Below are 25,437 nucleotides of genomic sequence, written 5' to 3' on the forward strand. Positions count from 1 at the left end.
GACTAAGTCTGGATCGGATTCAAAAGGATGATCAAAATATAGATGGAGTAGATCGAGTCCATCAACACCCCCAAAGCTTGCACAGTCCTATACTTCATCCTGGTTCAACATTTGATCAGTAAAGTTGGGCAGTTTTGATGTTGAGTTTTGAGTTTTTACATAATATGCATCTGGTAACATATCCCATCGCTTGTTTCTGATTCTTCTTCGACCTGTGTTTTGATCGGGAGATTCTGTACTCTTTCAGAAGATGTGTAATAGTGTCCCCTACCGTCAAAACATGGAAATCCGGAAAAAATCTGTCAAAATTCCGGGGAAAGCACTGTTTAATTTTCGTCAATGACGGGGAAAGAGTTAAAACACATTTGTTATCCACCTTATTTCTGACGAGCTTACTGCATTTTGAATTATGGGTGGCACTTCCGGTTTGGGGATCTTCCATTCAAAAAAGACCGAAACGAATCATTTCAAATCATAAGGTTGCCCTACAAATAAAGCTTATCCATCAGTTTGACTGAATGAACTGTCAATTTTCCTTCATGTTTTATTTTTCAACTTCATGAGAAAAATACGTCACACTTGGTATTTTAATGTGACATGATGTACCTTTTTGATGCTTTTACACTTTTAAATTGTTAATGTTCGATAGTTGAAGGGTGAGTAGAATAATGTCATCTCATTGTACCCAGTTTTCGTAAAAAAAGAAAAAAGAAAAACATATTATTGCATTTATAGAGTGAGCCTTTCACTGATTGTTCACAGCTTAGTGGAGGTTACACCCATAATTCGCACAAAGCGCCATGGGGCGTACGAATAAGGTGGATAGTCATTAAACTTTCTGTCTTTTCACCAGATTCCAGATGGTCTACTGAACAAAGCAGCCGGGACACATATAGCCAATCAGAAGACTCCTTCCCTCCATCTTGTCCCTTTAAAGACATAAAACCAGAGCGCTGTGGTGGTGCAGGACTCATGTATGATGTTGGCAGAACCCATGGGAACATCAAAGCTAATTCACCTGCTTTGGTACCTCAGTACAGTCTCAACACAGCTGATAGTTACATACAGGCAACCATGTCCCATAATGCACCCATCCATGGTATCCTGCAGTATACTCAGTGCTCACCGATGGGTCTTTCAGCGAGACATATGCCAGCTAATGCTGCTGCGGATTCTTCCTGTGTGCCCCATGCTATGCAACCAGAGACTGTGTACCCTTATATGCCCCCAAAACACGACCAACATGTAGGGTAAGACACGTTTGCTGCATGTGCTGTTCTGCTTTGTTATGCACTTTATTCAGTATATTCACAGTCTGCAGTTCTTGCTTTAACAGAAATTTCTTACAAAAAAATAAGAAAAGAAGACGGTCAAACTCTTTTGAGGAGCACACAGAGCAGCACAAGGGCACCGACCCAGTTTGGGCCAAACCGTCATTCTGTAAGTATTACATCATATGCAGAATATTTGAGTCCAATCTTAGGTGTTCATGGTCTATTTGCCAGTCTATACATGTTACTTTGTGGCATTACATCTTGCAATATATTGGTCAGATCCAATTTAAAATGCTATAAAGTGTACATAAGGGTGCTTTCACACTAGCACTTTTGGTGTGTACCTGGGTTCGTTTAACATCACACTTCGGTTTGTTTGGATGATATGAATACTATTTTCTGAAGTAGATGTATACACGCAAAGTCTGCTTGTAAAATGGTGGTCTGGTTCATGTGAACAGTGCAGTTTGGTGCTTATATAAACATGATCATAATAAATTGCGGAACTGCCATTGATGACGTATGATTCGATAAAACTGTGTTTATTTGTGTTGTCACTCACTTTTCTGACAACTGGTACTGATATACTGCAAGCAGAGAGAATGTATAGGCCTAACTCATGCCTGTTTGCCTTCAGAATATTCAATATACAGTAGCATTCCTGCTGCTCACACAGCAGAGCATAGCGCTAGCAACACCAAGGTTATTGATTCCATTATTACACATTCCATTTTCAATGTTGTTAAAAATGATGTGTTATATAAATCAGTAAAATAGTTTGTAATGATAGAAAAAAAAGAGATTAAAAGACAAACCAATATCTTTATTGTGTCTCAATCACAGTGTTCTGCAATGGTGACAGTGTAAAAACATTCCAATGAAAACGTTCCTGTTAAGGCTACACTACACGACTTGAATACGACGCTTGCAGAATTTGTAAATGTTACATGTTACAGTTAAAAACTGGGCATTATGCACTAAACCAGACTTCGTTGTTCAAAACACAACAGTCTCACACAGAAACACGGCCTCGTTTCTCGGAGACATACGACAAATAATGTGTTCCAAAGTTATTGGGTCATTCTGTAATTTATAGAATAAAACTAGAATGATATATGTAAAAATAATAAACATGTTTTATATCCATCGACTGGATGAAATATGAGTCTGTGCCCATCATACACTATGAGATTTTCTGTTAAATCTGTCAACTCAGACTGTGCAAAATTTGCACATTGTCTCTGACTCTCGGCAGCTAGCATAGACTTGTCCAGACTGCAATTAAGTCACGTAGTATATACCAGCCTATACATATCATTTTGTGAATTTCTTTGCTTAATGTCTGTGTTGTCTTCAGGTCCAGAGAGTGGATCATATGAAGCACAGTCTTATGACAGCGATGCTACTGGTGGAAGTCCAGCAAGCAGTGTGCACCAGCTGCTCACATGGGACCAGTATCAGCCCAGTCAGTGGTGCTCGCTCCACAACAGCAGATCTGAAACGTTGTGAGTAGCTACCAAGACTTCCTAACCTGACGATTAATCGAGTAATATGATCTATGTTTTTCCTTTAAAATTACTTAAAATACATATAACAACGAGGCAATAATAATTGGTTCAAATAAAATATTAAAAGCATGTAATCCTTTGGTTTTATTGAACAACACTGTTAAAATACATAATGTAACATACATAACATAAACATAATTCAATTTATGCACAACGTTATGTATTATAACAAATGCCTGGTGATTGTTGTTGTTACACTTTACAGCAGATCAAATCCTTGTTCAATATTGACCAAAAATTTAAATAGTAACAGTGCAACACTTTGCTATGAAACACAAAGCACATAAAGACTTTATATGCATTCTCAAATGCACATTATTGGAAACCCAAACAAACAGCAATTTCAGATACTGAGTTTGTGTGGAGACACATTTACTGTGAACGGAGCCGCTCTGAGATGCTGTAGCCTAACCTGCGTTAATTCTGTGCAGTGGTTAGGTCACAGCAGGGAAAGAAATTAACTTTTTTATTAAGGGGACATATAAGAGATTTCCTGTATCATAAATCGATGAACTTTTGGTTAAAAACAATGAAAAAGGCCTTAATTCATCTAAGGTCACCCAAAATAATATATATATATATATATATATATATTTATTTTTACCCATACTTTTATTAAATCAGTAAGAAAAATGCATCATCAAATCATTCACAAAACCAATCAACACAGAATTTTTTTTTTAACATTAATTCCCCCTCAAACACAGTACAAAAAAACTCATTAAAACAAATCAAATCAAATCAAATCAAATCAAGTATATTTGTATAGCGCTTTTCACAATACAGATTGTATCAAAGCAGCTTCACAGTATTAAAATAAAATAATACAACAAAGTTTGTTTCTAGTGGAATTTATTGATTGATAGAATAAAATTAAATATCCCCAAAATATCCCCAACTGAGCAAGCCAAAGGCAACAGTGGCAAGGAACCGAAAAACTCCATCAAGTGACCTAATGGTGTCCTAAAACTCCATCAGGTGACCTAATGGAGAAAAAAAAACCTTGGGAGAACCCAGGCTCAGTCGGGGGCCAGTTCTCCTCTGGCATTTATGAACTAGAGGCCGGATTGTAGTTTGAAACTGTGAGATTAACAATATTATATGAATGCCTGGCTGAAAAGATGCGTCTTTAATCTAGTTTTAAACTGGGAGAGTGAGTCCGAGCAACGAACAGTATCAGGAAGGCTATTCCAGAGTTTTGGAGCCAAATGTGAAAATGCTCTCCCTCCTTTGGTTGATCTGGATATCCTAGGTATGACCAAAAGCCTTGAATTTATTGATCTTAAAGAGCGCGATGGATTATAGGGTGATAGAAGATCCGTTAAATAGACTGGAGCTAAGCCGTTTAGGGCTTTATAAGTCAGTAGCAATACCTTATAATTAATACGGAACTTTATAGGTAGCCAATGTAGTGATGATAAAATCGGTGTTATATGATCATATTTTCTTGATCTAGTAAGAACTCTAGCAGCGGCATTTTGGGCTAACTGTAGCTTGTTTATTGAGGATGCAGGACAACCGGCTAATAAAGCATTACAGTAATCTAGTCTCGAGGTCATGAATGCATGAACTAACTTTTCTGCATCAGAAACTGATAGCATATTACGTAGCTTAGCAATGTTTCTAAGGTGGAAAAAGGCTGTTTTTGTAACATACGAAATATGATTTTCAAAAGACAGGTTACAATCGAGTATAACACCCAGGTCTTTTACTGTAGAGGATAAAGTAACAGGACATCCTACGATGTCAAAGTTGTATTGTGAGAGGTTCTGTGGGCGGTTTTTTGAACCGATAAGTATTACCTCTGTCTTGTCTGGATTTAATAAAAGAAAATTACGCGTCATCCAATCTTTTATATCTTTAACACACTCTGTCAATTTGGATAATTTAGCGTTTTCATCCGGCCGTGATGAAATATATATTTGAGTGTCATCAGCATAACAATGGAAACTAATTCCATGTTTCCTTATAATATTTCCAAGTGGTATCATATATATTGAGAATAACAGAGGGCCCAACACAGATCCCTGCGGCACTCCATAGTTTACTGGAATTATGATCGATTTTTCTCCATTTAAATAGACAAAATGGTAGCGGTCTGATAAGTATGATCTAAACCAGCTTAATGCTTGTCCTTGAACACCAGTATAATTTTGTAGTCGATCTAAGAGTATTGTATGATCTATAGTATCGAACGCAGCACTTAGATCAAGTAAAACTAGTATTGAGATGCAGCCTTGGTCAGAAGCTAAGAGTAAATCATTTGTGATTTTAACGAGCGCAGTTTCAGTGCTATGATGCGGTCTGAATCCTGACTGAAACTTTTCATAGATATCATTTTCTTGCAAGAAAGAGCCCAGTTGAGTGGACACAACTTTTTCTAGTATTTTAGACATAAAAGGTAGATTTGAAATGGGTCTATAATTTGCTAGATTATTATGATCTAATTGTGGTTTCTTAATGAGAGGTTTTATAACTGCCAGTTTAAATGTTCTTGGAACATGACCTAAAGATAAAGACGAGTTAATAATATTGAGGAGAGGCTCTTCCACTACAGGTAACACTTCCTTCAGTAGTTTAGTTGGTATAGGATCTAATAAACTTGTTGTTGTTTTAGATGAAGTGATAAGTTTATTTAACTCTTTTTGTTCTATAGTTGTAAAGCACTGTAATTGTTCTTGCGGGGGGATAATTGAGGCTGAATTATAAGGTGCGATTGAGGATTGAACGTTTACAATTGTGGTTCTGATGTTTTCTATTTTCTCAGTGAAGAAGTTCATGAAATCATTACTACTAAACTGTAACGGGATATTTTGTTCGGGTGACGTCTGTTTATTTGTTAGTCTAGCCACGGTGTTAAATAAAAACCTAGGATTGTTTTGGTTGTTTTCTATTAGTTTGCGGAGGTGCTCAGCCCTGGCCGCTTTTAGGGCCTTTTTATAACGTGACATACTGTCTTTCCACGCGATTCTAAAGACCTCTAAATTAGTTTGTTTCCATTTACGCTCTAAATTACGGGTTTCTCTCTTTAGAACATGCGTAGTATTATTGTACCATGGTGCTTTAATTTTCTCTCTGACCTTTTTTAATCTAATGGGTGCAACAACATCCAATGTTCTAGAGAGAATGGTGCTCATAGTGCTAGTTAGTTCTTCTAGTTCATCTGTTTGTTTGGGTTCAGGCAGCAGCTGAGACAGATTAGATAAGCAATTTGAGAAATTATCTATGGTGGATGGAAGGATTGTTCTGCCTGGTCGATAACGCGGCGCCGCATGACATATTACAGCAGTACGTAATATGCAAGTTACCAAGTAATGGTCAGTGACATCATCACTTTGTGGAATGATATCTATATCGGTTGGATCGGTTCCATATGATATAATTAAATCGAGTGTGTGATTAAGACGATGAGTTGGTCCGGTGACGTTTTGCTTGACCCCAAATGAATTTAATAAATCTATAAACGCAGCCCCTAACGCATCATTTGAATTATCTACGTGTATGTTAAAATCTCCAACAATTAATGCTTTATCTACATTGACCAATAGATCTGAGAGAAAATCTGCAAACTCTTTTAGGAAATCAGCGTAAGGCCCAGGCGGTCTATATACGGTAGCCAAGGCTAGAGATAATATGGATTTTTTTCTAACATCTAAGAGCGTAACATTTAGTACAAGTATTTCAAACGAAATAAACTTATAACCCGTTTTCTGAGTAACATTGAGAATATCTCTATAGACCGCTGCAACACCGCCGCCACGACCAATCAGACGGGGTTCGTGCTTATAGGAGTATCCTGATGGAGTAGACTCATTTAGACCGAAATAATCATTAGGTTTAAGCCAAGTTTCAGTAAGGCAAAGTACATCGAAGCTATTATCTGTGACTATTTCATTTACAATAACTGCCTTAGGTGTGAGTGATCTAATGTTTAGAAGACCTAGCTTTAGAAATTGTTTTTGATTACTAATAGCAACATTTTCTGGTTTAATAACAATTAGATTTTTTCTAGATCCTGCAGTAGATTTATTATTTGATCTCACTAAACGAGGAATAGACACAGTTTCTATGCAATGTTCTACACTATTTATATCAGTTAATTTGGTGCAGCAGAGACTATGATTTGGACTTTTGGTTACTAGTCAAAAGGTATTTAACATTTTGGAGATGTTATCTGACAGAAGATCCGATCCGAATCTGCTTGGGTGTAAGCCATCAGCACGGTAAAGCCTAGGACGCTCCCAAAACAGATTCCAATTATTTACAAAGAGCAGTTTCTGCTCATTGCACCATGATATTAACCATTCATTTAGCGCGAATAATCTACTAAACTTTTCATGACCTAGTCGGTACGTGGGAAGCGGTCCTGACACAATGATCGTTATATCAGGCGATGTGCTGCGTACCGTATCGATCAGATTCCTGAAGTCTTTCTTCAGAACCTCTGTCTGTCGCAGCCTGATGTCGGCCCCTCCCGCGTGCAGGACCACAGTTCCGACGCGCTCGTTCAGAATCTCGGGAACGTGAGCAGCGATTTCAGAAACACGAGCACCAGGAAAGCAGTGACTATGCACCTTACTTTTATTTAACGTAGCGTGTACGTGTCGAACGATGGAATCACCGATGATCACAGCATCGCGTTCTGTTTCGCGAAGAGGGGAGAAGCGGTTTTGTGTGGATATCTCGAAAACCGGGAGGGTCGGAGAGAGTTTTCTTGGTCTAGACCTGACTCGCGTCTTCCGCTGCGGAAATATCCAGGCTTCGTGGTGGCATGTTGGAGCCGGCGTAAACGAGACCATAGCTGATCGCGGCCTCAACGCTCGTGACCGATGCTGAGTAACGCACGGAGTAGACGAGGTCGGAGTCAGCGGGTTAGTAACGTTAATCACTGATTTGTGTGCATCGGCGCGTGATGTTTCAAGAGCTAACCGCCGATCTATCAGCTCGGCCTGTCTCACTAAAAGGTCGTGGATCTGTTTCTCAACAGCTTCCAGCTCAGACTGTACCGCGTGTAGCTCAAATGTGTCCTCACCTGCACCAAAAGGTAGATTACTTACATCTGATATATTCGCCATTTTAACAGATGGACAGTAAGTTAAGTTAGCAACGACGCTACCAGTGATGCTATCAATATTAATACTAATTTATGGCTTAAGTCTTGGATATAATCCGTCTTTTTAGTGGTACGGGTGTGGAGTAGACGCACGATAGGCGAAAAAAAATGTTTGTTTATAAATGAGTGCGGAGAAGACGCGTTCAGCCGTGATCCACGGACGTAACCTGTAAGAGTATCCAGCGTTGGATCACTAGGCTTGAGACACGTCTGCTCAACAGTCCGCGTTGTAACTATGAGGTGAGGAAAAATAGAAAATGTTCGTTGTAAGTGAGTTTAAAGAGAAATCAAGAATTATAAATCAATCGATGGAGCTCCAAAGACAACAACGCGTTCAGACGCGACGCATGCGCATTCGAAACAGTGTTATGGGCAACAACAACTCTAAAACAACTCTTTGTACTAAAACACCACTGTAGTACAAAGGTTTCCATATCCTGCATCTCTTTATAGTACTTAAACTCAACTGAGATCCTAGACCTGATAAATGCCTTAAACAACAACACACTATCTTGGCCATGTATATTTGTAATCTTGTTTTTTCTTGAGATATATATGGTCATGTTTACTTGGCCGACCATAAAATGAATCAACTGCCATTTAAATATTTGATTGCGGTTATATCCTGCCCCATAAATGAAAGCCTTAGATGTTGAACTTTCCTTAAAAACTACAAACATTTTTTCTAGTAATACAAAAAGTGGTTTTAGTCAGATACATTCCAGAAAACAATGAACAATCGTTTCTCTGAAACCACAAAAAACACAACCTTCATTGACATTGGGATTAATTACACAAAAGCATTAACAACAACAGTCCCCTTCAGCAAATTCCCTTCCTCATATCTTTGAAGAAGTGACAACTCCTCACTGCCAGTCGCACCGCATCCAGTGTAGTATCACTGACTATAATACTGCTGCTGCCGTCGTCTTCAAGCAAGTTGCTGGCAAAATGGCAGGGACCCTACACCATCCTCCGGATGATGGGACCGGTCACATACCAATTTCACCACCCAGACAAAGGGAAGGAAAGCCAAGTCTACCATGTCAACCTCATCAACGAATGGCATGAGAAAGTGCCTGAGGGGAAGAGGGCTTTGATAGCATGCAAGGTAACCCCAGAAGATGAGGGAGATGACGACCAAGTGGATGACGAGGCTGTGAAGCGTCCTCCATCAGTGGTGAGTGTGGACCATCTGGAGAGTGACCAAAGGGAGAAGCTTGAGGAGGTTATTGCTGACTACCCTGAACTTTTCCGACTTGAGCCTGGGAGAACCAAGGTGCTGGTGCTATCTATCTAACTGACTCTACTCCTATTCGGCAGAGGCCGTACTGTGTACCCGAGAGCCTTGTCACCCCATTGAAAAAGGAGATTCAATTGATGAGAGACCTGGGGGTAATAGAACCATCAGCCAGTGCATGGAGTAGTCCGATTGTCTTGGTCCCTAAGAAAGATGGTTCACTAAGGCTGTGCCTGGAATTCAGAAAACTCAATTCTGTTTCTAAGTTTGATGCATATCCAATGTCCAGAATTGATGAGCTGGTGGAGAGGATTGGAAGAGCCAGGTACATCACCACCTTAGATCGCTGTAAGGGATATTGGCAGGTTCCGCTGGAGAAGTCCAGGGAATACACTGCGTTCAGGACACCTATAGGACTCTTCCAGTTTACAACGATGCCGTTTGGGTTACACAGGGCTCCGGCGACATTTCAACAGCTTATGGACCATACTCTTCAAGAGTGTGAGGGCTGCTGTGCTGCTTACTTGGATCATGTGGTCATCTATAGTAACACCTGGGATGATCACCTCCAACATTTGCACCACTTCCTGAGTAAGATCAGCAGGTCTGACACTAAATGTATCTAAGTGTGAGCTGGCAAGGCAAGAAACCCAATACCTGGGATTCCAGCTAGGAAATGGTGAAGTGAGACCTCAGGTGGACAAAGTTGAAGCCATACGCAACTGCCCTAGACCCCGTATAAAGAAGGAGGTGCTTTCTTTTCTGGGACTAGTTGGTTGGTATCGGCGCTTCATACCACGGTTCTCCAGCCTAGCTGTACCCCTGACTGTTTAGGTGGATGCCTCCGCAAAGGGGATTGGGGCAGTGCTGGCTCAGGGAGAGGTTGGTCGAGAACAACCCATTCTGTACCTCAGCCGAAAACTCCTACCCAGAGAAACCCGTTACTCAACCATTGAAAAGGAGGGCTTAGCTATCAAGTGGGCCCTAGACAGCCTTTGTTATTATCTTTTGGGTAGAGAATTTGACCTCGAGACCGACCACAGAGCACTTACCTGGATACATACCATGAAAGACCAGAACTCCGAGGTAACTCGCTGGTACCTGTCCTTGCAGCCATTCCAGATTAAGGTCCGTTACAAAGCAGGGAGGTGTAACGTTACCGCAGATTTTCTGTCCCAATTGCCGAGCCTCGTCAATCCAGGAGAGGAGGGAGGTAATGTGACAGAGCTCTCTGTCACCGGTTGGGACAGCACTTGCACTCCCATCCCCATCTAATACTACACATTATGTTACACATTTTCAGCTTTCCTTCAGGTGCACACTTGGGTTTGTGCTACCGATAGTTTTGCATACATGCACACACAGCCATTATACATCAAATATTCCCACTATCATATCATATTTAAAAAAATCACACACACCAGACAAGTTCTATTATAACATCTTTACTTACTTATATGCATATTTGTTAGTAGGTGTCTTTGTTCGTGCTGTGAAGTGTCTTGCGTGTGGTGTCTTCCTGGTTGATCTGCCGTGAGCACGGCAAGTGAAAAAGGTCAAAACGCCGGCGGCGATTCATAAACGCTTAAATCATAGCTTGCCGTAGCATGCTGCGCATGCGTGAGTTGTCTGTCGGCTGTACGGTTTTTAGTGTTTACGTGTGGGGATGGGGGAAAATGTCCTTAATAATTTATTTATTAACTATGTATATTTCATATTATTACTGAAGTATAATGAATACATATTATTACACAATACATATATAAAGGTGTGTATAACCAGTTTACCTTTTTGGAGAAGGTTGGAAAATGGATACTTACCTGGTACTTACCATAATGGTTTCACCCAAATGGGTGGGGCCTTTAAAATATAAAGGGCAGCTCTCTCACTCAAAGAGAGGGAAGTGTGGACGTTAAGGAGTGCAATTTGAGACTACTGAAATCCTTTTTAGTAGAAGGAAATTCAGCCAAGAGCTCAGTGTAAATATATATATATATATATATATATATATTAGTTTTTTTGTACACTTTGGGACTGTTTGGACTAAAAATAAAGAACCCTTTCACTGAAGTGCTATTGTGGCTGAGCCATCATTCTTGTGCCGAGAGCCTTCTACCAACACGCCTCTTCACACCTAGACTGACCTTTTATCAGCAACTCATCCTTAATGAAGGGTGGAACATTAGAGAGGATTATTCTTTTCGCTGGTTGAATTAACAGTACTGCAGAAACCAACGTATCTCCACTCTGAACAACACTATTCACTTTTTCTATGGCATCCAAGAAAATAACTACAGCGCCATTCATTCGGAAAGCGGACACAATACTATCATAACCGACAGCCTTCCCAACAGCCAAAGCACAATCCTCCACCGAACAAATAAAAGCAGGCAGTACTTTAATGCCATGCCTGCGTGAAATTTGGTCAAAACTTTGACCAGGCGCCGCCATAGCCGCGACACACGCAGCCAACGCCGGCCTACGGCGTTCTCTTAATTATACTTCACACACTAATTATTTTCCTCTACAATTTTATACCAATACTTAAAAACAAGCAACACTACACGCTTGTGAAAGAACAGTTTGGGAAAAAAAAGGAATAGAGAGAAAAGCTCACTCTCACCACAGCACACACTCCTCGCAACACTTACTCCGTACATGGACGAGAGAGAGAGAGAGAGAGAGAGATTCCATGAGAGATGGTCACACTTGAATTGAGCTCCTAATAAATGATGAAAAAATAAGAATAATTTTACCAAAAAATGAAAGAAAAGTAGAAGATTTAACATTAAACAAAGTCTAGACAAAGTTTTTGTTGAATTGGGACAGTTTTATTTATTTTATTTTATTTTTATTTTATTTTTGTCACACCTGAATCTGAGGAAAGTTCAAGAGAAGATCATCACAGGATTACCCTCTACAGAAGAGGATATTCATAATGAAAAGGATAACATTAAGCAACATAAACAACATAACAACTAAGAAGAAAACTTACAAGAAAAAAGAGAGGTAAAGACATTTTGAACAGACAGTGCCATTTCATATCTCTCTGAGTTTTTGCATAGAAGAACAGCACAAAGAGACATTTTGGACAGAACTGAAAACTTGAACTTTAAAGAAATATTTTTTCCCCTCACAAAATCAGTGAAAGTCATATTTTGCCTGCTTTTTTGGCTTTTTTATTAATTTTTATCCCCTTATATCGTCACTGAGAGAAAATAAACAAAAAACTGGCAGTTATTTCAGTTGATTGTTGACATTCTAAATCAACCAGTGCATCCTCCTGGCCCCGCCCCCAGAAGAGTTCTGAACACTCCAGCCACAGCGCCAGGCCTAAACTACCCCCATATGTGGAGGCCATCCCACTGCACTATCCTAAAGATGTCACAAATGAATCAGCACGGAAAGTCTACAAAAACAAAAGACTGACAGACAACCCAGAAACACTTTTTGCAGACCTACATAAAGATGGCAGCATAAGTAACCTGATATTCTATACCAACAAGCCCTATGCATGGCACAAGGCCATCATTGCACACTACCCCTCTGCTGAGAGAAAAGGCATATGCGGGGGTTTCCAGCTAAAAATTAGAAATGAGGAAGACACAACAACCACCAATGTAAATATCTACAAAACAACGGGTATAGTGGTGGTAAAAAGCATCAATGGGCTCTTCGAACAAGACTTCCTCTGCATCAAAGACAGAGCACAGAAAGAGACCACTACCAGCGACCAACTAATCACCCCTGAGGAGTCAGTCTCCCACACAGATGAGGATCAGACAGAACACAGAGACCCTTCAAGCACAGAAGAGACCAAAGACCCCCATCCACACTGCTATTGCACTGACATGAGGGAGAGATTCACAGAGCTAGAGGGAGAAATGGTCCAGCTCAAGGAGATGATCTTCTCCCTGCAAACAGTTCAGACAACAGACCAGACCAGCAACAGCCCCACAGCCAAGCACAGAGAAGAAGACAGCCTCAGGAGAGAGCTGTCTACACTGCAGAGTGAGGTGAAGGAGCTCCAGCAGGAGAGAGAGGGCTTCAGGGCTCAGCTGGAGACACTGGAAACACAGTTCTTACAACAGACTGAGTTACAAAAGGCACAACTAACAGCAATGAGGATAGAAATAAGTGAACTGAGGCAGAACAGAGGAGCACAGCACAGTGAGTTCAGCTCATCAGAGGAACCGATGGAGCAGGAAACTCTTCACCCTGATCACAACTCTCAAACAACAGAGATCCAGCACAGCCAGAATCCTACTCTCCCATCAGACCCTTTTCTCACCTCACGACCAGCCTCACACTCAGACGATCCCTCCACACCAACAGAAGGAACACTACGACCGGAAGTCGCTCTTTTAATAGATTTGAACGGGAAATTTATTGATGAAAAGAAGCTTTTTCCCAAACACAGAGTGGCCAAACTCTGGTGTCCTAACACTCAGAGCGCACTCAAATGGCTAAGTGTTGACAAACTGGGATCCCCAAGCCATGTAATAATCCACACCGGCACCAACGATCTGAGAGCCCAACAGGAGAGAGCGGCTACATCACTACAAACAGTGATTGAAAAGGCCTCAACCACCTTCCCAAATGCTAAAATTATCATCTCCACACTGCTGCCCCGAAAAGACTTCCACCCTGACACTATCCAGCGGGTGAATGCCCACCTCTCCCGCTCCTGTGCACTTAAACCCAATGTGCACCTGGCACACCACCCCACCCTGGACCCCTCATGCCTCTACGACCATGTCCATCTGTACAAGACAGCTGTTCCTGTCTTCGCCAGGACCTTAAAAGATGTGGCCCTGAGTCGGAACCACAACAGCACCAGGAGCAACAGAGTCCAACAACCTCCACCCAGACCTGTAAGAAAGCACAGTATACCCCCAGAGAGAACATCCAGAAGACTTCCGTCAAGACAACAACACTCTCACATGCTGAGACCATCCCAACCAGCACTTGAGCATCTCCTCCCAGCCTTCACACCCTCACATCCAGCACATCAGGCCAGGCCAAAGCCACTCCTGCCGACCCCCTGCCCTCCTCATACCCCACAGGCCCCGGGCAGACACAGCTACGCTCAGATAGTGAGCAGAACATCCACAACAGCACCAGTGCAAGCCACATCAACAGAGCTAAGAGACATCTGTCAGATGCTCAACCTCATCTGCTCACACCTACTGTCATAGGTCAAATCTTATCACCAAAACTAAAACCCCATGGACAACAAAGCATTTATTATAGCATGTTGGAATATTCAAGGCCTGAGATCATCTACCTTTGGCCTCAAAAGCAGAAACCAAGATTTCAACTCAGAAATCAAAAATTCAGACATCATCATCCTGCAGGAGACATGGAGCAGAGGAGACAGACCCACCGGCTGCCCCAAAGGCTACAGAGAACTCATCATCCCATCCATTAAACTGCCTGGAGTGACACAAGGAAGAGACTCGGGAGGCATGCTTATTTGGTACAAATCAAATCTTGCCCATGCCATCAAAGTAGCTAAAACAGGACAATTCTACACATGGTTAGAAATTAATAAGACAGTCACCGCAACAGAGAAAAACATCTTCCTGTGTGCCACTTATATCCCTCCAGCAGAGTCTCCCTATTTTAATGAAGACAGTTTCTCCATTCTTGAAGTAGACATTAATTACTTCCAGTCACAGGGAAGTGTGCTGCTCTGTGGAGACCTGAATGCCAGAACAGGTGAAGAACTGGACACACTTAACTCTCAGGGGGACAAACACCTGCCTGGAGGAGATGTCCTCCCCACACCTATACACACACAGAGACACAATTATGATAAAACAACAAACAAAAGTGGAACACATCTTCTTCATCTGTGTCACACACTAGGTCTGTTCCTAGTCAACGGCAGGAGATTCCTATGGTAGATACACCTACAGCTCATCCTTCGGTAACAGTACAGTCGACTATTTTCTGACAGACCTTAACCCAAACTCCCTTAGAGCGTTCACAGTCAGCCCACTAAACCCTCTATCAGACCACAGTAAAATAACCCTCTACTTAAACAGAGCAATGCCCAACCAAGAAGCATCTAAACAAACCCAGCTCCGCTCACTTAGAAACATGTATAGATGGAAACAAAACAGTAAAGATACATATCTAAGTACAATTAAACAACCGAAAATTCAAGCCCTATTAGATCAATTCCTTGACACTCCTTTCCCGCACAATAGTGAAGGTACAAACCTAGCAGTAGACAAGCTGAACAGAATATTTGAGGTATCAGCAACATTATCCAACTTGAAAACCACAAAAAGAAAACCAAAAAGACCACATGCCACTGAGAAATGGTTTGACAACGACTGTAAAAAACTTAGGAAAGAATTAAGAATCCTATCCAACCAGAAACACAGAGATGCTGACAATAAGAACATCCGTCATCTCTATCATGAAAAACTTAAACAATATAGGAATATTTTAAGAAAGAAAAAAGAACAAAACACAAAAAGTCAACTCAGGGAAATTGAAGAATCCTTAGAATCCAACCACTTCTGGAAACACTGGAACACACTAAACAAAACTTACCATCAAGAACTAGCCACCCAGAATGAAGATGTTTGGATAAACCACTTCTCCAACCTCTTTAGTGATATAAACAAAAATCAGGAACAAAATGCCCTGTATGACAAACTAAGAGTTTTAGAATCAACCATCAAAGACTACCAGAACCCCTTAGACTCTCCAATGACACTAGCTGAACTATTAGACAAGATACAAACCCTGAAACTGCAAAAAGCCTGTGGTGTCGATGGCATCCTAAATGAAATGATTAAATACACAGACCACAAATTCAAATTAGCCATTCTCAAGCTCTTCAATATCATCCTGAGTTTAGGTATATTCCCCAACATCTGGAACAAAGGTCTTATTACCCCAATCCATAAAAACGGAGACAGATTTGACCCTAATAATTACCGTGGTATATGTGTAAACAGCAACCTAGGCAAACTCTTCTGCAACATCCTAAACGGCAGACTAGCCCATTTCCTCAGAGACAGAAATGTCCTGAGCAAATGTCAAATTGGCTTCCAACCTAAATATCGCACATCAGACCATATATACACTCTCCATACCTTAATCGACAAGCAAATCAACCAAAACATAAGTAAAATTTTCTCATGCTTTGTTGACTTCAAAAAAGCTTTTGACTCCATTTGGCATGAAGGTCTTTTCCTTCAATTAATCCAGTGCGGCATCAGAGGAAAAACATATGACATCATCAAATCAATGTATACAAACAACAAATTTGCAGTTAAAATTGGTAACAAACACACAGAATTCCTCCCTCAGAGTCGTGGAGTGAGACAGGGCTGCAGCTTAAGTCCCACGCTGTTCAATATATACATAAATGAGCTAGCGAGAACTCTGGATCAGTCTGCAGCACCTGGCCTTACTCTACTGGACACTGAGGTCAAGTGCCTTCTGTTTGCTGATGATCTGGTGATGCTGTCTCCCACTAGAGAGGGTCTACAGCAGCATCTAGACCTCCTGCACAACTTCTGTCAGTCATGGGCCCTGGCAGTTAACCCCAAAAAATAATGATTTTCCGAAAAAGACCCAGCCGCCAAGACCAACATCATAGTTTTACATTGGACAACATGCTCCTCGAACACACGCAGGACTACACTTACCTTGGCATAAATATTAGCAACACAGGAAATTTCAAAAAAGCTGTTAATGACTTGAGAGACAAGGCACGGAGAGCTTTTTACGCTATTAAGAGAAATATCCAAATTGACATCCCAATCAGAATCTGGCTAAAAATAATCAAAACAGTAATCGAGCCCATCGCGCTGTACGGGTGTGAAGTCTGGGGTCCACTCACAGACCAAGAGTTCACTAAATGGGACAAACACCCAATAAAGACTCTGCAAACCGAGCTGTGCAAAATCTTGCTATGAGTTCAGCGTAAAACCCCAAATAATGCCTGTAGAGCAGAAATAGGATTATACCCCCTTGTGATAACCATTCAAAAAAGAGCCATTAAATTCCATGCCCACTTAAAAAATAGCGATGAACAGACCCTCCATCACAAAGCCCTGAGCCACCAAGAGCTGAAGCCAGAGAGAAACGCCCTCGGCCGATTGGTCTTAGAGCTGACGTCACAAACTGACAATAAAAACATAGCCAGACCAAACCAAATAATTAAAACACAAAAAGAAAAATACCTCAAACATTGGACAGACGCAACAGACAAACAGAGTAAACTGGAATGCTATTTGGCCCTAAACAGAAGATATGAATTGGCAGGATACCTGAGTGAAGTGAGCGACCCTAAACTGAGGAAAGTCCTGAGCATGTACAGACTCAGTGAACACAGTCTGAGCATAGAGACGGGCAGACACAGACAGAGCTGGCTGCCGAGGGAAGAGCGACTGTGCCCTCACTGCTCAGAGAATCAAGTGGAAACAGAGCTACACTTTTTGACTTCCTGCCCCAATTATACAGACATTAGGGACACTTTCTATCCCCTTTTCACAACCCACCAGAAAGACTTCCATCAGAAATCAAATATGGACAAACTCCCACTCCTGCTTGGAGAAAGCCCAGCGAGCTCAACCCTGGCTGCCCGGTACGTGAGGTCCTGTCACGACCAAAGAGCCTCCAGCAGGACAGAGCTACCAACTGTATAAATATTAGAAGATTAGACATTTTTATTGCTATGTTTATTTTCATGTAATTTTTATTTTCTTTTTATTATTATTTATTTATTTATTTTTATTGTATAGTGTTATGAATGCTTTGGCAATGTAAAGATTTCTTTCACCATGCCAATAAAGCTATTTGAATCTTGAATCTCTTGAGAGAGAGAGAGAGAGAGAGAGACAGAGAGAGAGAGAGAGAGAGAGAGAGAGAGACATCATATGAAAGCTGGATAAATAAGTATATGTACTCCAATGTATATGTACTTATAACTTAATAATGTATATGTATACATCATATGAAAGCTGGATAAATAAGCTTTCAATTGATGTGTGGTTTGTTAGAATATGACAATATTTGGCCAAGATGCAACAATTTGAAAATCTGGAATCTGAGGGTGCAAAAATATCGAAACATTGGGAAAATCGCCTTTAAAATTGTCCATTTATGTTCGCGATTATGCTGCATTCACTCACAAAAATACATGTTTTATATATTTACAGTAGGAAATACAAAATATCCTCATGGAACATGATCTTTACTTAATAGCATAATGGTTAATATAATTTTGACCCATGCAATGTATTGATAATGTTTTATAGATCTAATTAAATGTTAAAAGTAAAAGTAGATCCCAGCTTCAGAGCATTATTCATTTAGAGTCAAAGATTACAGGCTCTGTACAGCTGGGTTTGTCTGCTCTGTGTGAGAGGAATGTTCTTAGGAAGTCTTTGACTATCTTGGATGATACATCTCACATTTTGTTTTCAGAATTTGAACTGCTTCCCTCAGGTAGGCGATATAGAGTGCCCAAGTGGAGGACTGTTAAAGCTTCTAGGTCTTTTGTTTCAAATGCAGTTATGAGTGTAAATACTTAATTGAAACAAAGATAAAGATACTGTGAATTTTAATAGTAGCTATATGAAGAATTATTGTAAATGCCCGGGGTTTGTGATGTTTGTGATGTCCGTGATGTTTTCTGTTTTATAAAAATTTGTATGTTTGTGAGGTTGAAGCTTCTTAAATTGCCCTGTAAAGGGACAAATAAAGATTTTACTACTACTTACTACTACTATTGTTGGCTATTGCCACAAATATACCCGTGCGACTTATGACTGGTTTTGTGATCCAGGGTCACATATGCATTGTTCGTTCTACAAAAAAATTGTTTTAGAAAATTCCGGAAAGTTTTAGTAAGTGCTACTTACTAATAAGCAGTAACGTTTGTTATGGTTGTGAATTTTGCTTTGTCTGGGGTGACCCTTTTTTAAACTTTAAAGGAATTAAGGCCTTTTTCATTGTTTTCAAGCAAAAGTTCATTGATTTATGATACAGGAAATCTTTTATTTGAAAAAGAGTCAAAAAGTTATAACCCTAGTGCTCACTACTTCTTAATCATTAACTTGACATCTTATACTGTCCCCTTTTTTGTGTAGACCACCTCCAGGTTACCATGTGGACACTGATAAGGGCTTCAGCTACTCCACAGCTGATGAAGCCTTTGTGTGTCAGAAGAAGAACCACTTTCAGGTTACGGTTCACATTGGGATGGTTGGAGATCCCAGATTTGTCAGAACCCCAGCAGGTCTCATGCCCGTGGAGAGCTTCTACGTGAAGGTGTTTGGGGTCAAGGTAGTGACAACATGGCTGAAAACCTTACAGAAACATTTATGTTCTGAATGCAGATGGTTTGTTTGACGCTTGAACCCTTTTGTAGTTTGAAGCACAGAACCATTTCATCACCATCGAGCAGTCTCAGTCGGATCGCAGCAAGAAGCCTTTCCTGCCGGTCAGGTGAGTGTCAGGATACTTAAAATGAAGCATGTGAAAAAACATATTTATAATGTGTAATTTATCCTGTTTTTCTGGTATAACATCTCTTTTAGAGTAAATCTGCCAGGAGACACAATCACCAAGGTGACATTAGGACGCTTACACTTCTGTGAAACGACGGCGAATAACATGAGGAAAAAGGGCAAACCCAATCCTGATCAGAGGTTAGTTACAAACAAATTTGCTTGTTCTTTTGAAGGTCTAACCTTTGGACATACAGAGTTTACCATTTTAACAGTTAGAAACAACAGGTTACCTACAATGATCCAGGTAAAGCACTTTCGTGTACAGTTTTATTAGATTCGCCACATTCGCTTGTTCAGGCCAAACCTTAATATTTCATGATTTCTGGTCAGGTGTTTGGTTCAGTTATCTGTTGTGATTCTTAGATGGTTTAAGGAGAATAATCTTCCAAACATAACTTTTAAAAATATTTCTTGATGAGTTTATCTATAGACTAATGAAACAAAGGTATATTTGACTGAATATTTAAGGATGCAATATTCTTACTTTTCTATAAAATTCACCATTTTGGATCCAAAATGGGTCATGATTCTGTTTTCAGTGTCACAGAGTAGCTTGATCAGTTTACCATAAATGCTGCTCCAAGTGAACTCAGATGCTATATGTTTGAGTCGCTTAAACACAAATGCCAACATTTTTTATGAAACCTGAGAGAAAATTTCACTCTTCCAAAAGTCAATAAAAACATCATAAAAGTGGTTATGATTTCAAGCATTTTAATCCAGGTCTTCTGCACAGGCGAACAAATTTAATTTAGGTTTTTATTCACATATAAACATTGATCAACGCAAAAACAAATGTCCATGGTATATATATATATATATATATATATATATATATATATATATATATATATATATATATATATATATATATATAGTTTGTCCATGTTTTGCCCCTAGTTTTGTCCGTGATGATCTAAGATTATTTAGAGATTATAAAAAAGAAAAGCGATTTCTGCCATGCCATATCACACATACAGTATAACAGTGGTTTTAAACGTAGACACTTTAAAGGAGTAGTTTACTTTAAAATGAAGATTACCCTACGATTTACTCACCCTCAAGCCATCCTAGGTGTATAACTTTCTTCTTTCAGATGAATACAATCCAGAGTTATATTAAAAAATAGCCTGGCTCTTCCAGGCTTGATAATGGCAGTGAATTGCAACCAACAATTCAAAGCTCAAAAAAGTAAATCCATCCATCATAAAAGTGCTCCACATGGCTCCGGGGGGTTAATAAAGAGTTTGTGTAAGGAAAATATTCATATTTAAAGGAGCATTTCACCTGTGGGAACATTAATCTTTATTGAAAGTGGGTCATATATGTATTCGAAATGTAACATAAATTTCGAATTTGGTGCCTTCTTGACCGAGGAAAGACAGAAAGTAACTTTAGGGCGCATTTGTATGGAAGACAACAACTCCCACAATGCACCACATTGCACAGCTCCGCAAAAGCCACTCCCACTAATCCAGAACACTTCCTATGAGCTATCCGTCTATCAGAGAAATCACTCTTCCGTCTACAAGGCTAGCTACCACCAGAGCTTGAAATTCATTTCACACAAAATGTCTAGTTAGTTGGCGAACTCATTAGTGAATTACTCCTCGTTTGTATTTCTATGGTGAATTATTGCATGGTACCGGGATGTTCAGTCCGCGTCCGCGACAGGCAGGTCTTCTGCCTTGGGTGCAGAAGCCGCAGCAGCCGCCTCCTGTTCCTCCATCAGCCTCAGCTGCTCTTCGCTATATTGCGGCTCGTAAAGGTAGCCACGAACATCTGATTTGAGCATCAGACTTTCGAAATCCTCTTCTTCCATATCATATTGAGTACCTTCCGCCATTGTCGTAACTTCACATCTGGCTCCACAGCACCTGTTAGCCTAGCTTCCAAACAAGATGCCGGATATTGCTTTTAGTTTCTGCTAGTGAAGTCCCACCCACTGATCTGTTATAGGTCTGTAGTGTGAGTGGGTCCCACCCCCTGGAAAAATGAGGAACGAGTGTTTGTAGTCTCAACCCCTCTACAAAGAAATGGGACTTCCTGCTTAGAATGACGCAAAATGACGATTTTTACATCCTTATAAGCAGGAACTGCAACACTGAAATCCGTATTTCTTCCGTCTCAGGGGAAAATGAGTGAATAAAGCACGACCATTCAAAAATATGACTGGGTTTCTAACGATACAAAGCTTAATGCAAATGGGTGAAGTGTCCCTTTAACATGTTACAAAGTAAAATTCTAGCTTCCGGCCAAACGAACATACTCAGTCTACTTGGGCCTAAAGCGCAACTTATGCAACTTATGACGTCAGAAGTAGCATAGTGTGTCCTGGTGTAGTGTAAATATCAGCAGTACGTCGCATTACTCGCATAAGTTACTTAAGCTGAATCTGTATGTTCGTTTGGCGGGAAGCTAGTTATTTTACTTTAAAGTTTTAAATATGAATATTTTTCTTACACAAATTCATCGCTTCGCCTCAGAAGGCCTTTATTAACCCCCCAGAGCCGTGTGGAGTTATTTTATGATGAATGTATTCACTTTTTTGAGCTTCAATCTGTTGGTTGCAATCCACTGCCATTATAAAGCTTGGAAGAGCAAGGATATTTTTTTGTATAACTCCGTCTGAAAGAGGAAAGTCATATACACCTAGGATGGCTTGAGGGTAAGTAAATCATGCTGTAATTTTAATTTTAAAGTGAACTACTTGAATAACAAATAATTTACAAACAATATAGATTGTTTCAAAGCAGCTTTACAGTGATAATGGGAAATTAAAGGTGCTATAAGCGATCTCGGTTGGCGTAACCTCTTGTTGATGTTTGAATTATTATCAAACAAAACGGAGGCTAGCTAGACCCTCCCTCCTCCTCATCCGCGCACTAACCCCCCGAACCCCACCCCCACATCATTCTTGTCGGTTATTGGCTGGAACAGTTTGTTATGTTTGTGCTGCGGGTCGCTCTGTTTGTTGCTCAGTTTGTTTTTGCTGCAGTTTGTGGAGCGTGGGCTGTCTGCAGAGACCGTGTTTTTTTACAGTGTGTTCAGGGGACAGGCAGCTAGCGGATAGTGAGGAGATGTTTGCGGTATGTGAAAAAAAATGTTTTGGCCTAAAAAACGCGTGAGATCGCTTATAGCACCTTTAAAGTAACAGAGATTGTTTTGGCTTTACAGCAGCTCTAGAATAAAGTTATTGTCCAGCTAAAGTTAGTTTTGATTGATTCACTTCCGTCGCAACGATCATTAGTTATTACCTTAGGGGCTGCTAACATGACACCGTTCTAACAGAGAACCCTTAAGATCTCTCTGCGCAAACTTTAAAAACGCGAACCTGTGAGAACACTGATGGCGTGCACATGCGTATTACGTGTTTAGTCTATAGGTATGCACGTTTGAATATATATGTGTGCAGGAGTGTAGTCCTTCTTTACAAACCAACCCTCAACAAACTACTTGTCTGGCCTTAAAATTTATAATACAGAATTTTAATCGCTTCCACGTAGCCACGTGAACCGGAATTATCCCAACAACATTTTATCTGTACAGAGGTAAAGGGAATGGAAGGAGGCCTTCACAGGGGAGAGACTAGTTGACACTTCAGGACTGCATTTTCGTTGCGTCCAGGCGCATGTCCTTCATCAGATCTGGATACAGCCTGGATCCGGCGGACTGCAGTAAACCTCGGGATAAACAGAGACTAATATTAGTGTAGACGCCATCCTTCTTATGATGCAACGAGTACATCAGGATTTATGAGAAGTGTTACCGGTTCTGGCTGACCTAATATATGCAGCCTAACATTGAATTATAGAAGACTATAATGTGTTATGTGTATGCTAGGTCAAAGAGATGTGTTTTTAGTCTAGATTTGAACTGACAGAGTGTCTCTGCTTCCCGGACAATGTTATGAGGACTGTTCCAAAGTTTTGGTGCTAAATAGGAAAAGGATCTACCACCAGCAGTCGATTTAGATATTCTAGGTATTATCAACTGGCCGGAATTTTGAGATTGCAATAGACGTGAAGGACTATAATGCGTTAAGAGCTTGCTCAAGTACTGCGGAGCTAAACCATTTAGTGCTTTGTAAGTATTCAGCAATATTTTAAAATTTATACGATGTTTAATAAGTATCATCAGCATAACAGTGAAAACTAATGCCATGCTTCCTAATGATATCTCCTAAGGGTAGCATGTACAGAGTGAACAGCAACGGTCCTAGTACTGAGCCTTGTGGTACGCCATACTGAACTTTTGATCAATAAGACATCTCTTCATTCACTGCTACAAACTGATAATGGTCAGATAAGTATGATTTAAACCATGTTTATGCAATTCCAATAATGCCAACATAATTTTTGAGTCTATTTAAAAGAATGTTGTGGTCAATAGTATCAAATGCAACACTAAGATCGAGTAACACTAATAGCGAGATACAACCACAAATCATTTGTGACTCTAATAAGAGCTGTCTCAGTACTATGGTACGGTCTAAATCCTGACTGAAAATCATCGCAGATACCATTTTTTTTCTAAAAAGGAAAATAGCTGTGAGGATACTGCCTTTTCTAGTATCCTTGACAGAAAAGGTAGATTTGAGATCAACCTGTAATTGACTAATTCTGTAGGATCAAGTTGCGTTTTTTTAACAAGCGGTTTAATCATAGCCAGCTTAAAGGTTTTTGGTACGTATCCTAATAACAAAGATGAATTAATGATATTAAGAAGAGGATCTATGACCTCTGGAAGCATCTCTTTCAGTAGCTTAGTCGGTATAGGGTCTAACATACATGTTGTCAATTAAGATGATTTAACAAGTTTAGAAAATTCTTCCTCTCCTATAGCAATGAATGAATCGAATTTTTCCTCAGGGAGACTACAATGCACTGTCTGATGCAATACTGTAGTAGACGGTTGCATAGTTATAATTTTCTCCCTGATATTATCAATCTTGTAAGTAAAGAAGTTCATAAAGTCATTACTGCTGTGCTGCTTGGAAACGTCTGGGGTTGAAGCTTTATTTTTCATTAATTTAGCCACCGTTTCAAATAAATACCTAGGTTTTTGTTTATTTTCTTCTAATAGGGTTGAAAAATAAGCAGATCTAGTTTTGTTTTCTTCCAGTTGCGCTCCATTTTTCTGGCTGCTCTCTTAAGGGCCTGAGTGTGCTCGTTGTACCACGGTGTTTGACTATTTTCTTTAATCTTCTTTAAGCGCAAAGGAGCAACTGTGTCTCTAAGGTGCTGGAAAAGAGAGAGTCAAACGTTTCTGTCGCAGTATTGAGTTCTTCTAAGCTTTATGGGATGCTGAGGAGATGAAACTGATCAGGAATATTATTAATAAAGCAATCTTTAGTGGCAGAAGTGATAGGTCTAACATATTTGTAACACAGAGGATTTGGGTTTCCCGACAGTTATATGTACCTGATTTCGACGCTAGGGCAATACATAAAACAAAGCCTGTGAATGCATTATGTTAGACAACAATATAAATACAATATAGGTATATCTAAATCCAGATGGCTTCTATCATTGTTATATCGTCATATTGTCCTGCCATAAAACTTGTTAAAGCACCAAGGCATTATAGACATAACAATTTATGTAAAGCCGCTTGAAAATGATGTGTATATTGATGCGCTAATAAATTTGACTTGACACTTGGTCATACTTCAAGATGCAAGAAGAAATTGAGATAA

At 40.1% G+C, this 25,437-nt stretch overlaps 1 protein-coding gene across 3 annotated transcripts in view; it reads left to right on the top strand.

The window, feature by feature from the left end:
• The window catches only part of myrfl (myelin regulatory factor like), a 61,104-nt gene that overhangs the window by 15,312 nt on the left and 20,355 nt on the right, over window positions 1–25,437 (top strand). For all 3 annotated transcript variants that reach the window (XM_084111719.1, XM_084111721.1, XM_084111720.1), the window contains 6 exons: window positions 854–1,250; window positions 1,337–1,440; window positions 2,632–2,779; window positions 19,317–19,512; window positions 19,598–19,674; window positions 19,767–19,877. In XM_084111719.1, the coding sequence (XP_083967845.1) occupies window positions 854–1,250; window positions 1,337–1,440; window positions 2,632–2,779; window positions 19,317–19,512; window positions 19,598–19,674; window positions 19,767–19,877 (1,033 nt within the window). The remainder of the gene's footprint in view (window positions 1–853; window positions 1,251–1,336; window positions 1,441–2,631; window positions 2,780–19,316; window positions 19,513–19,597; window positions 19,675–19,766; window positions 19,878–25,437) is intronic.

This window comes from Abramis brama (genome assembly GCF_963993115.1).
Source record: "Abramis brama genome assembly, chromosome: 4".
NCBI lineage: Eukaryota > Metazoa > Chordata > Actinopteri > Cypriniformes > Leuciscidae > Abramis > Abramis brama.